The sequence below is a fragment of the Stegostoma tigrinum genome, chromosome 7 (genome assembly GCF_030684315.1).
Source record: "Stegostoma tigrinum isolate sSteTig4 chromosome 7, sSteTig4.hap1, whole genome shotgun sequence".
Lineage (NCBI taxonomy): Eukaryota > Metazoa > Chordata > Chondrichthyes > Orectolobiformes > Stegostomatidae > Stegostoma > Stegostoma tigrinum.
In genome coordinates this window covers 44,174,624-44,187,237 of record NC_081360.1, presented here as the reverse complement: position 1 = coordinate 44,187,237, position 12,614 = coordinate 44,174,624, and the positions used below count along the sequence as shown (strand labels likewise).

At 37.0% G+C, this 12,614-nt stretch overlaps 1 protein-coding gene across 1 annotated transcript in view; it reads right to left on the bottom strand.

Annotated features, from left to right (window-relative positions):
• ttn.2 (titin, tandem duplicate 2) overlaps positions 1-12,614 on the bottom strand; it is a 339,406-nt gene that overhangs the window by 251,013 nt on the left and 75,779 nt on the right. The window contains exons 42-50 of the mRNA XM_059647196.1: positions 8,599-12,468; positions 7,352-7,630; positions 5,479-6,042; positions 2,815-3,096; positions 2,413-2,691; positions 2,002-2,280; positions 1,615-1,893; positions 1,224-1,511; positions 150-428 (exon numbers count right to left, since the gene is read on the bottom strand). Coding sequence (XP_059503179.1) covers positions 150-428; positions 1,224-1,511; positions 1,615-1,893; positions 2,002-2,280; positions 2,413-2,691; positions 2,815-3,096; positions 5,479-6,042; positions 7,352-7,630; positions 8,599-12,468 — 6,399 coding nt within the window. The remainder of the gene's footprint in view (positions 1-149; positions 429-1,223; positions 1,512-1,614; positions 1,894-2,001; positions 2,281-2,412; positions 2,692-2,814; positions 3,097-5,478; positions 6,043-7,351; positions 7,631-8,598; positions 12,469-12,614) is intronic.

The following is a 12,614-nucleotide window of genomic DNA, read 5'->3' as shown; positions in this document are numbered from 1 at the left end:
AACTCAATGCATGGCACTTCACAGTTAAGATAACTTCAATTCATGGTATTAAGAAAAGTTATTCTTTACTTATATTTTAATAGAAAGACCAGAGAAAGTGTTAAGCATGCTGAATGTAACTGAACAGACCATATATAAAAAAGTGTCACCTTTTACAAAAAGGTTTGTGCTACAGGAAATGACTCCAGCATCATTACTAATTTCACAAATGTAATCGCCCTTGTCAGAAGGTTTAGCTGAAAAAATCTCAAGACAAGTTGTAGAAATATCCTTCATAATAAAACAGGTGCCACCAGTCACAAGTTCTGTGTTATCCTTAAACCACTTCATTGACATTGGAGGCGTTCCATTCACCACAGTCTTAAATTTCACAGTTGAACCTGGCAGAACACGCTCAGATGCAGGCTTCATAATAAAGCTTGGAGGCTCTAAAAGACATTCAGACATAAAGCATAAGAATTATGCATCATGAATGAATATAAGTTCAGAACAAGTAAACATTCACATAATTTCTTTCTTCCATTTCAATTTGCATTGACTAATGTTGGAGTATAATGCTCGGGTCCTATCTGGTAACTAAATTGAGATCAGAAGACTCAAAGCATTCCAGCAATTACGTCTCAGACATTGAATGGGCTCCCATAATTGCTCAGTAAACAAGTAGACGCCAGAAACAAAAAAGGTTTAATTCCCAATTTGTGTTGAATTATCAGTTCATAGTCATAGTAACCATTATTTAATTGCCATCGATCTGAGCATCATCATTAGCAAGGCAAAATTACATAAAGCTCTTGTCCACAACCTCATGGTATAAATGTGTGTGCATGGGAATTTAGCAAAGAAAAGATGTGGCTCTACAAAAACAATTTCTGTAGTGAGCATCCCATCAACATTCTTTGCTGAGCTTTATACATAAGGTATGGACATTTGGACAAAGTGCAAAAATGTCATGAAATTACGTTTTGATAAGAAACCAACAACTTCAAGAGAGAACAGCAGCAAAAAAAGCCCCAAGAATCTTAGAAATGCCAACGTGTGTAAGTTAACACTTGAGCACTTCTTATAACTGCACATCAAATCATCAGAATAAATTTCAAACATATGCAACAAAATAGTTGGCCAAACTTTAATGAATTATCAACGAAGAATGCACCTTGAATGCAAATTGAAATAGCAAGAGACAAAATATTGTGCAGAGGTAAAATTCAAGTATTTGTTCAAACCTTTTATACTTAAGACTCCACTGCATTCATCACTTCCTGCTGGATTAGTAACTTTGCAGTAGTAAGTTCCACCATCTGCAATCTCTAACTGATCAACTGTCAAAGTGGCTGTGTTGTCTTGACAAAGTATTCTGTATTTATCACTGGCTGTTAACTCTTTATCATCTTTATACCAATAAACGCTGACTGGCACAGAACCAGAAAATTTGCATTCCATGTGAAAAGTAGCACCCAAGATGCTGGTCATCTTTCGTAACTTTTTAGTGAAGGAGGGTGCAATCATACGATCTGTCCAAGACAGAACAACAAATCAGTAAGGTTACCAAAATAAAATTAAAATTACCCTTAACGTTACAATGAGCAAGGGGAGAATAAAATTAGACATACTAACCCAGTACATTAATAAATGTTTTGCAACTGCAACTTCCCACATCATTTTTGACCTCAAAGGAGTATTCACCACTATCCTCACTTTCTGCAGAAATAATCCTTAGACTGGCGACGTTGTTTGAAAAGGTCATTTTATATTTTCTACTGGATATCAGTTCTTTGCCATTCCTGAACCATTTAATTTTTAGTTCTGGTGTACCAGCTACCGTGAATTCCAAAGTTGCTGGGTCCCCTGCAGTCACACTAATTGGTTCTGCTTTCTCTAGGATATTTGCAGGCTCTGTGGCAAAATGAAATGGTTGGTTACCATTAACAAAACTCAGAGCTCGTCATTGTGATACAAAATAAGAATATTGCATGCAATGTGCCAACATATTCTCAAACTAACCTTTCACAACTAATGTTGCCAAACATTTTTGACTTCCTGCTTCATTTTCTGCCATACATGTGTACTTTCCACCATTGTTCATTTCAACAGCAGCAATTTGAAGAGTACTGATATTATTCTCGTAAGTCATTTTGACATTATTACTCTCTGTGACAATATCTTTATCTTTCAGCCAAGTTAAAGTGATGGGAGGTGAGCCTTTGATGCTGCACTGAAATACAGCTGAGCTTCCGAGAAGTGCAGTAGTATTTTCAATCTTCTTCACAAATGATGGTGGTTCTAATTTAAAGTGAACATACAGAATAAGCATCTTACGGTTCGTCCAATAAATGATCTTTGTTAATACTTAAAGATCTGTCCAAGACTGTAATTATGAACATAGTTCTCTTACTTTTTGAAAGCATTACTAACCTTTCAACTTTACTGTTGCAGCACAGACACATTTCCCTAATTCATTTGAAACAGTGCATTGATAATCACCAACATCTGAGGACTCAAAGAAGCTAACATGGAGTGAAACATGAGCATCTTGGGAAACCATCTTGTACTTTCTGCTGGTGCGAATTGGCTTTCTGTCTTTATGCCAGAGGACTTCAAATGGAGCTGTGCCAGACAGCTCACATTCAAGAGTGCAACCAAATCCTTTTACCACTTCAGTTGGTTCAAATGCTTTGATAAAAGAGGGAGGCTCTACAAAGGAACACAAAAATCTCAGGCTAAAATTAAGTTCTGATAATTTTGACTGTAAAAGGTAGAAGAAGAAAGTAACAAAGGTGTTGCCTGATATAAAGCCAGCACCAACATCATACACACCTTTGATTGTGACGACAGAACTGCAAGTATCAGTACCAGCTTCATTTTGTGCTTCACACACATAATCCCCGCTATCTTCTACATTTAGATTATTAATTTCAAGAACAGTTGTAGAATCAACAAATGATATCTCAAATTTTTCTGAAGAATGGAGAACCTTATTGTTCTTGTACCAGGTAACATTGATTTCAGGTGACCCTTTCACTTGGCACTTCAAGTGTGCTGAATCACCTTGTTTCAACAGCAATGTTGGTTGTAGCTTCTTAAGGAACGATGGTGGCTCTGAAGGAAGGTTTGAAGCAACATTTTAAGGTATGCCAAAGGATAGGCATTTACATGAAGAGAATATCACTAAGACACTTATATAAAGATGTAACACATAAGATATTAATCAATATTAATTAAGATATTATTGATGATTAAGAAAATGTTGAATCCTTTAATTTTTCAACTTACTTCAAGAAAGGTAAAGACAATATTTTATTTACTAAATTGAAAAGTGAAACTTTTTAGAGTCAGATGTGCATTGTTTTAAATATCTATGTAATCAACAGAATCCTTCACATAATAACTACTTAGCATCTCACTTCCAGATATTCTTTTTGCAAAATACAATTTTTCTGCTGTAAAATTAAATTAAATCAACAGAGATAAGCGAAGGATAAAAGAAACATTAAGAGCAGAATTTAATTTCTCCAATCTTCGGGAATTGGGGATATGGGTGGGAATAATGGACAGATGTTCACTTTACTGATTCCCTTCTTGATTAAATGAAGGGCGGAGAAAACTAAGGCCAGTTTTCCCATCCCCAGGCCATTTATGGTCATTTAAGATCACTGCAGCTAATTTAGAGCAGTAAATGTCACATATTTGTCTACAGTGGTTACAGCACAAGAGGCCGTCTGAGGTATTATGTCTGTGCTAGCTTTCTGAGGAAGCAATTCACTTCAAGCCTTTTCCTCATAGCCCTGCAAAATTGTCCTTTACAATTAGAGATCTAATTTGCTTTTGAATGTTTTAATGGATCCTTTATCTAACCATTCTCACACAGTCCATACTGTATTTATATTTAGCACTCTGCTTCATCTTAATCTCTACCTCTTTCTTTGTCCAGGGAGTTCTGGATTTGTGAGTTCTGAAGAAGGGTCACCAGACCCGAAACGTTAACTCTGATTTTTTTCCTTCACAGGTGCTGCCAGACCTGCTAAGCTTTTCCAGCAACTTTGTTTTTGTTCTGGATTTGTTTGTTGACCTTAAATCTGCAAGAAATATACCTTGTCCATATGTGAGCTTTGCCCTCATGCCCATTGTTCAGGTACATTTGTCACCTCTAATCCTTGATTCTAACTTATTTGGACCAGATCCATTCTTAGCCATGTTGAAGTTGCATCCCCCAGTTACTTATTCTTACACAAGCTTTCTATCCTTTCTCATAGCCAACGCACACTTTATGATGGAATACTACTGGCCCTATGAATTACTGTACTGATATTTGATCCAATTGGCTCCCTTCATTCCCAAGAAGCAGGTTGTGCAATACATCCTACCACTTTGGACTGGAAACAAGCTATTGTAGAAATTTTTCAACTACACATTCTTGAAACTCCTGTCCCCCTCTGCCCTTCAGTTTTTAAGTTGGTAATTAATGGGTCCTGTGATAACTCATTGTTTTCTCTTGACACTTTTCCAAATAGTTGAAGGCTTATAGACTAAACCAAACAATGTAATTACATATTTACTTTAGTTCCTTAGCTCTAGCCAAATAAATTCTCTCTTTGGTCTCAATGGTACATCTTCTCATTCCAGCACTGAAATGTCTCTCCTTCATCACTACTGTATTCCTTCTTCCTTCCCTTTCTTTCCTGAACTCCTTATACCCAGGAGAATTTAATAATCAGTCCTTGCCTTCTTTGAAACTGATCTCTGTGGCCGCCTCATGGCATATGTCCATGAGGTCATCTGCATTTGCAATCAATGTTATTTACAACTCATTGGTCTTACATATGAACTTAAATCCAAATGAAACAAATGATGTCCAATCCTAATTGCACAATAATGTTATAATTAGCTGGACTGCATTCCATGTGTTTTGTTATGAACTTTTCATTTGACAGTTCTCATCATGTTAAGATAGAGATGTTTAATTCAGATCAAGATTATTTTTAGACAAGTTTAAGTTATACGGTTTTGAAAAACAGAGATAACCATTATTTAATTAAATGAAAAGAAGGCTGCTGTGATTGAAACACATCCATGTATATTTTCACAAAAAAGAAAATCATAATATACCTATGATACACCAAGTAATACAAATAAAACATAAGAGTTGTATTATCTCTAATTTCACAATACAAAATAAGACATTTAAGATATATTCGATCTCAAATAAATGATGAAAGTTAGAAAATGGTGCTAAGAATCGGCTGCATTACAAAACAGCCTTTAATCAAGATATCTTAATAAAAGTATTATGCAGTAAGTATGATTGCACAAATGTAAAACATGCAAACCAAAATTAAGAATGGATTAGAAATAATGTTATTTGTTTAACCCGCAGCAAGACACACTGCCTCCCAGAAAAATTTTATAAACCGTAACTAGTTTCATACAAAGCAACCATGACATATTAGCTTACCAGAGGTTTGCGACCAATACTTTCCTTACCTTTTACTGTTAATACTGCTGAACAGGAATCACTTCCAGCTTCATTTGAAGCTGTACATACATAATTGCCTGCATCCTTCAGTTTGGTTTTCGGGATTTCTAAAACTGCTTTCTTGTCTTCAAATGTAATTTTGTAATCTTTGCCAGCATGAAGTTCGATACCATCTTTTTTCCATGAGATTTTAACTGCTGCATCTTCATCTACTTGACATTCAAGATGCGTACCACAGTTAAGTATTGTCTGAGTAGGTTCAAGAGTCTTAGTGAAATGTGGCTTGTCAAGTATTGTTAGATCAGCACTGCAAATGTCAGTACCACAATCATTGGTCACTTTGCAAGAATAGGTTCCTTTGTTCTGAATCTTTAGGTCATGAATTTCTAAAATACGCTTGTTGTCCTTGACTGATATTTTGTGGTTCTCTTCATCAATAATATCAACACCATTCTTTTGCCAAGTGGTATGGATCACAGGTGATCCTGCCACTGTGCACTGAAGTTTTGCTGTCTTACCCACAAAAGTTGTAGCTGATTGCAGTCTTGTTATGAAGCTTGGTGGGGTAAGTTCTACAAAAGAAACAACTTGGTTAGGATCAGAGAGAAGAGATAATGGGAACTGCAGATGCTGGACAATCTAAGATAGCAAAGTGCAGAGCTGGATGAACACAGCAGGCCAAGCAGCATCTTAGGAGCACAAAAGCTGACGTTTCGGGCCTAGACTCTTCATCAGAGAGTTCTCTGACGCTGCTTGGCCTGCTGTGTTCATCCAGCTCCACACTTTGCTATGTTGGTTAGGATTTTCAGTTTTTAAGAAATTAGGCTTTCAGCCAGCACTAACTTAGGATAGTCACAATTTATTTGAAAGAAAGTAGGAAAGGCAACAAAAAAAAAGCACTAACACTCTCTGCAGCATTTGTTGGAGAATTCATATAATTTTCCATTTTAAAATAAGTTACAAGACAATCTTATTTCATTTGGGTGTCTTAGCACTACATTGTGTAACTTTATGCTAACTTAAGCGATGCACAAATTCAGAATGAAATATTTTTCTTCTAAAGATGAAAAAAAGATAAAGTTTGTTTTCTAGCTTAGCTTTTGAGTTAAATACATATTGGGATCAATTCAGGGAAGCAATGCCACCAATGTGATGTTCCAGTAAAGAGCCAGGGCATCCACTGAGGTCGAAGACCATGATTAACTGGAAACAGCCTGTCAGCTGTAAGCGATCCTGTTAAGGTGAATCACCCTGATGGCCTGATAGGTGAAGCCATGAGAGATTATGACCATTTGACAATTTTCCAGGGAGCACTTCAGTTTTAAGAAGAGCCCTTGTAGTCTCTTGCTCATCTCAGCAGTGTCCATCCCTCCAGTGAAACCACTGGGCTGACAATGTTGCATACCTTTCCATTGGGCTCCCCATTTCAATGGCCCTTTTACCACACTCAGTTGGACAGGAGTCTGAGAGGTGAATTGGCTGCCTCTGGGAAGATCATGAGTGATAGCCCGCCTATTGGGCTACCCGGGTTCTCAACTTGGATTGAGGTTAATGTCAGAATCACAACCAAATGGGAAAATTCAACCCATTCTGTCTCATTGATGAAGCAGAGATTTCTGTCAGTATAACACTGCAATGATTTTCTAAAACCAAGAAGATGATTCCCAGAACTATAGATACTTATATAGCTTTTAAAAAAGTAAACATTTTTGATAATCAAACTATATAAAAATCAAGAGATGCATTGTTACTGCTGGAAGTGAGCAATCATTCAGGATGTACATAAAGTAAATATAGATGGAAAACCACCCAAACTTTCAGGACAATTAAGTTGAAAGTGAATTGCTAATATGAAACACAGTTTTACTACAAATGGCTTACCGGTCACAACCAGTTTAGCTGTGCTGCTTACACTGCCACACCGGTTTGATGCTCTACACGTGTAGTCACCACAGTCAATTAGCTGGGGTTTCAAGAGTTTCAAGATGGAGGTATATTTCTCTGTCACAATGCTGTACTTTTCACTGTCACGAAGTTCGGCTCTTGCTCGGAACCATTGGAACCTGACTTCAGGAATGGGGTCAACTTCACATTCAAACTGAGTAGGCTGTCCAACTATCACCTCCAGTGATTCGATCTTCCTCTTAAAAGACGGAGGGACTACAGATTTAAAATGTAAACAAAAAATTGTGAGAAGATAGCAATAATATACCATACTTCTTTAGCACAGGGTCTAGACATGGCCCTCGGAAACTCAAGGATGGTGGAGGGAAGGTGAAAGAAACTAACAATCCAAAGGGTGACTGTGGAAAAGAAATGATTGTTAACAGATGTTAGCTGACCAGTAGTTGTGCTCAACATAATAAATGGTAAGAATTCAATGAATGAAATTCACAATTTATTGACATGTGTGGTGCCCAGAAGCATGCAAATAATTGGTACATCTATGAAATGTTTTTTTCCTAGAAAAAAGTAGATGATAAAAAAGTGACATTAATGTTTAGAAAAAAAATGCAATGTTCAGTTGACTTTTCGTTATGACAGAAGTGGTGACAATGATAAAATTCAGCAACTCTTCAGATATGGATATGGGGATGAAAAGAATATTATGTCAGTTAGTAGAAACATAAAATACCATGGCTGATGCAAATTAATAGGTGGTGTTAAAGTACCGAGGGCAATAAAGAAAATATATTCACAGTAAGGTTTAAACATAGCATTAAGCTTTCAAAGTTACTCATTATCAGCAGTGAAAGCATGTGAAGATTGCACCAAATCGTAATGGATCTTCATTTAAATAAACACAAAATCAGCTGAAATGTATTTTTCTAAAGTACATGATGTTAATTTTAAATGACTTGTTAAATATTCATGAAATAAACTGATGCAATCTTTTCAGGCTTTGACTGCACAGTAGATAGACAACTAGGTTATGCAACCATCCTTTTACTTTTAAAGTAAGGAAGGAAATAAGGAAGACAGGAAGGAAGGGAAAGGGGAACAGGAGGTATCTAGTCATGTTAATTTGTTATAGTAAACTGATTTGGGTTTTGAGAAATTACTACACAGTTAGTTTATATTAGCTTTTGAAGTTTACATTAACAAAGATTTTATCCCCATAATCCAACCTCTTATAATAACTGTGAGTTTTGCAGAAGTAGTTGCTTTTCCAGCTTCATTCAGTGCCTCACAGATATATTCTCCTTGATGCTCCACTTTCTGTACTTTGTTGATTAAAAGTGAGTAAGTGTCACGTTCTTGCAAACATTTGAACTCATTTTTTGAGGTGATTAGTTTCCCATTGATATACCAATTTACCTTGTTAACTTTAGTTATGACTGTGCTCAACTTTACTTCACTATCTTCATCAACAGTGATGTCTGTAAGTCCTTTAACAATTACTGGTTTGTCTTTGGGGGGCTTTATTGGGGTTTCACCTAGCTTTCTTGGTTTAGAAATATGAGTAACTATAATTTCTTCCATTTTCTTCTCTTTTTTGAGATTTTCTGTCGGCTGTTCCATTGGAACAGGTGCTGAAGGGGCATCTGTAGTAATTGTTGTACCACCAACATCTCTCATGTGACTCACTATTGTCACTTCTTCAACAGTTTCCACAGATTTAAAATCCTGAGTAAAACTCTCTGATTCAGTGGTTGTTGTCATTCCTTGAACAGCTGCCTTCTTTGAGATTACAGAATAATCTTGGGAAACTGTAACATTTGTCTGGAGTTTCTGTTCAGTCACATGCATCCCAGCCTCAACGGTGCTTTCAGAAATGGTGGCAGCCTCAGGGGACAAAATCTCTTTAGCAGGAGTAATGCTGATGTGTAATTTCTTTAATGTATCAGTTGGTGGACAGATTGTATCCAGTTGTTCAGCCAGAAAAGCACACTGTTGTTCATGAGTAATAGCATGAAAAGCAGCTGTCAATTCTTTTCTTAAGTCAGCTTTTTGAGGATATTCCCCTTCAAATGACAGAGTTATGTCTATAGGAGGATTGACATTAGTAATCTGATATGTATATAAAATGCACTTGGGTTCTTTTTGCACTTTTAATTCCTTAATCTCCACCTCTTCTATGCCACCCAATGAGATAGATGAAAGAACACATTGCTCACTTGCCAAAGCAGATTGCAATGCTTTTCTAATCTGTACACCAACATCTAAGGTGGCTGCTTGGGGAAGTTCAACATTAAGTGCTTTTTCTTTTTGGAATACCTCACTTTCTTGTATTGCATGAGTGAGTAGTTTCTCTTTTGGTTGTTTTTCTACCTTCAGAACTTTCTTTTCCAATCCTGTGATTGCTGAAGAATGTTCTTCTTCAATGAGGTGTTTTTCTTGAAGCAACAATGGAAATCTTACTGACTGTCCCTGTTGGATCCTTGCTGCAAAATCCTTTTCTGCAGCTTCCAACATTGTGGTGCTTTCAATAGCTACAGCCTTTTCTTTAACCTGAACAGAAATTGAAGGGAGTTTTGAGTCATATTTGTCTTCACAACTTGCTACATCTAAACCTTCAAACATGGCAACAGAACCATCTTCCACTACCTTGTTCTCGGTTATAGTACTGAACTGTTTGACTGTGTCAGCTAACTTATTTATGATTGCACGCTGTTCTTTACCCTCAATGGTAAGCATTTTCTCCTTTGCTATGTGCATTGGTACAGTTACAGATGGAAGAAATTCTTGGGGCAGGAGCTCAGTTTTGGCTTCAGCCTTTGAACTTTTAATTTCCATTTCAAGCATTTTAGTTTGTTCAGCTAGCAATTCTGGTTTCTCTTCTATAATAGCAGCATAGCTATATGCTTTCTCAAGTCTGTGTCCTGCCGTATGAGTAGCTGGTTTCTCATAAGGTAGAAGATCTTCCTTGTGAAGAATGCATGCAGTCATCACAGAATGAGGACAAAAAATAGGCATGTGTTCTTTTGTAGGTTTAATTATTGTGGTATCTTTTGCATCAGATAACAGAGTTGTATGTTCTTGTGGTATAAGATGCTGCTCTTCTGATAGTAAGGAATGTAGCAATGTTGGGCTTCTTCTGGTGTCAGCTTTCTCTTCTGTAGGTACTTCAAAAGTAAAAGTTGTTTCTTTGGGCAGAGTGTCCTGTCCCTGCACAATTTGTAAATGCAAAGGTTTCTTTTCTTCTTTTTTTGACGTTATTGAGATTGCACTATCTAAACCAATTATTATATCAGCATGTTCACCCATGAGCTGTTGCTTTTCTTCTGTAGTTAAAGCAGTTTTAACAAACTTATCCTTCATCAAGGAAGCTTGCTGTACGTCGCCTTTTTGCACTTCAAACAGAGATTCCTTTGGTAGTGATTTCTGGCTTTCAGTAACAGACGTCAAGAATGGTTTTGGCAATTCCTTTGACAACTTAGCCTTTCTTGTTGCATCCAACGTTTGTATGTCTTTTGTCATTTCATGTCTTACTCTTTTGTTCTCTGTTGCTACGGCTGTATGAACCTCCCTTTGTCTTTCTCTTTGTATTTCACATTTCTGCCCATCGGGAATTTCAAAAGCAAACAAAGCTTCTTTGCGAGGTTCTTCATGCCCCTCAATCTTGTACCTTTGTAAAGGATATGCAGGCTCTGTTTTTGATATTTCTTTTTCTACAATGTCAAGAGTTGAAGTCCTGGAGTTAGGAATTAGATGCTTTTCCTCAGATAAGATGCTTGTTTTTTTTCTTTTTGTTTTAGCTGTTATAGTAGATGAATCTCTGATACTAAAGCTACTTTCCTTTGGAATGACTGTTTGCTCCTCAACCGTGGGCAAACGAAGGGCAGTGTCTAACCATACTTCAGTGCTTGACAATTCAAGTATTGGTGGACTTTTAATAGGTTCATAATGTTGCTCTATATATCCTAGACTCTCTTGAGTAGTTTGTGAATGCATTACTATCTGACTCTTCCCTGCAATTGTTGCTTCAGCAGCAGAGACTGTTACCTCATGCAACATGCCTGTCTGTTCACTGTGAACAGAATGTTTATCTTCAGAAGCTATTGTATACACCAGCTGATCTCTGTCTTGTAACTCAGCCTGAGCATCACCAGGCAATGTTACCATGAAGAGACGTGACTCTGTGGCATGGTCACTTACAGACTTTTTATATGTCTGGGTATAGTGCTTATGAGCAACTTCCTGTTTTGTACGTTCAGTGGTAGCAAACGTACCACTGAACACAACTAGCTCTGCAGTGCAAGTTGTTTCCCCAAACTGATTAACTGCTTTGCAGGAATACAAGCCACTGTCCTCTCTCTGTGCTTTATTAATAGTTAATGAACCAGAGCCATCAGAGTTAGAACTAAGGCTGCAATGCAAACTCTGATGAATTTCGTTGTTTTCCTTGTACCAAAACACTTCTGGTATTGGTTCGCCTATCACTACATACTCAAATACAGCGGGCAGGCCTTCTGGGCACTGCAAAGACTTAAGTTCCTGGAAGAAATGTGGTGGCTGACCCCTAGGTGGATGTGCGATTTCTGTTGGCATCACTGGCATTTTTCTATCTGCTAATTTTGCTAGTGGGGGCTTTGCAGATGATTTCCTAAACCCTTCCTTTGATTTGATCTTCAGGTATGCACTACATGAAGTCTCTCCAAGTGTATTCGTAGCAGAGCAGCTGTATTCTCCCTCATCTGTAAATTTTGCATAAGGTATGATCAGGCTATATTCATCCCTGTCATAAACAAACTTGTAGTTTGATGAAGGAGTCAATTTCTTACTGTTATAAAACCACTGAATAGAGGGCTTTGGGAATCCAGTAACAGTGACAGAGAATTTAGCTACATCTTCCACAACTACCTCTATACTAGAAATGCACTTAATGAATACTGGCACTGTTTGTAGAGGCTTAGCATCAGTGGTTATTTCCAAAACATTAGAAAGGGTTGCAGTTTCAGGCTTGAGTTCAAATGTTTTGTCTGACACATGAAGTTCACTGCTGTAGAAATCTTCCCTCTCATCTTCAGCAGCAATGGTAACAGAGCTAGAAAATTCTGTATAAAAAATAAGATGCTTAACTTTAGAAAACGTATTGATTGTGAGTAATACTGGAAATTAGAAGAAAATTACAAATTATAATGATAGGGTGTTTGCATGACTAACTCATGATTGCTTCAAAATAATACAAATACGTTTATAT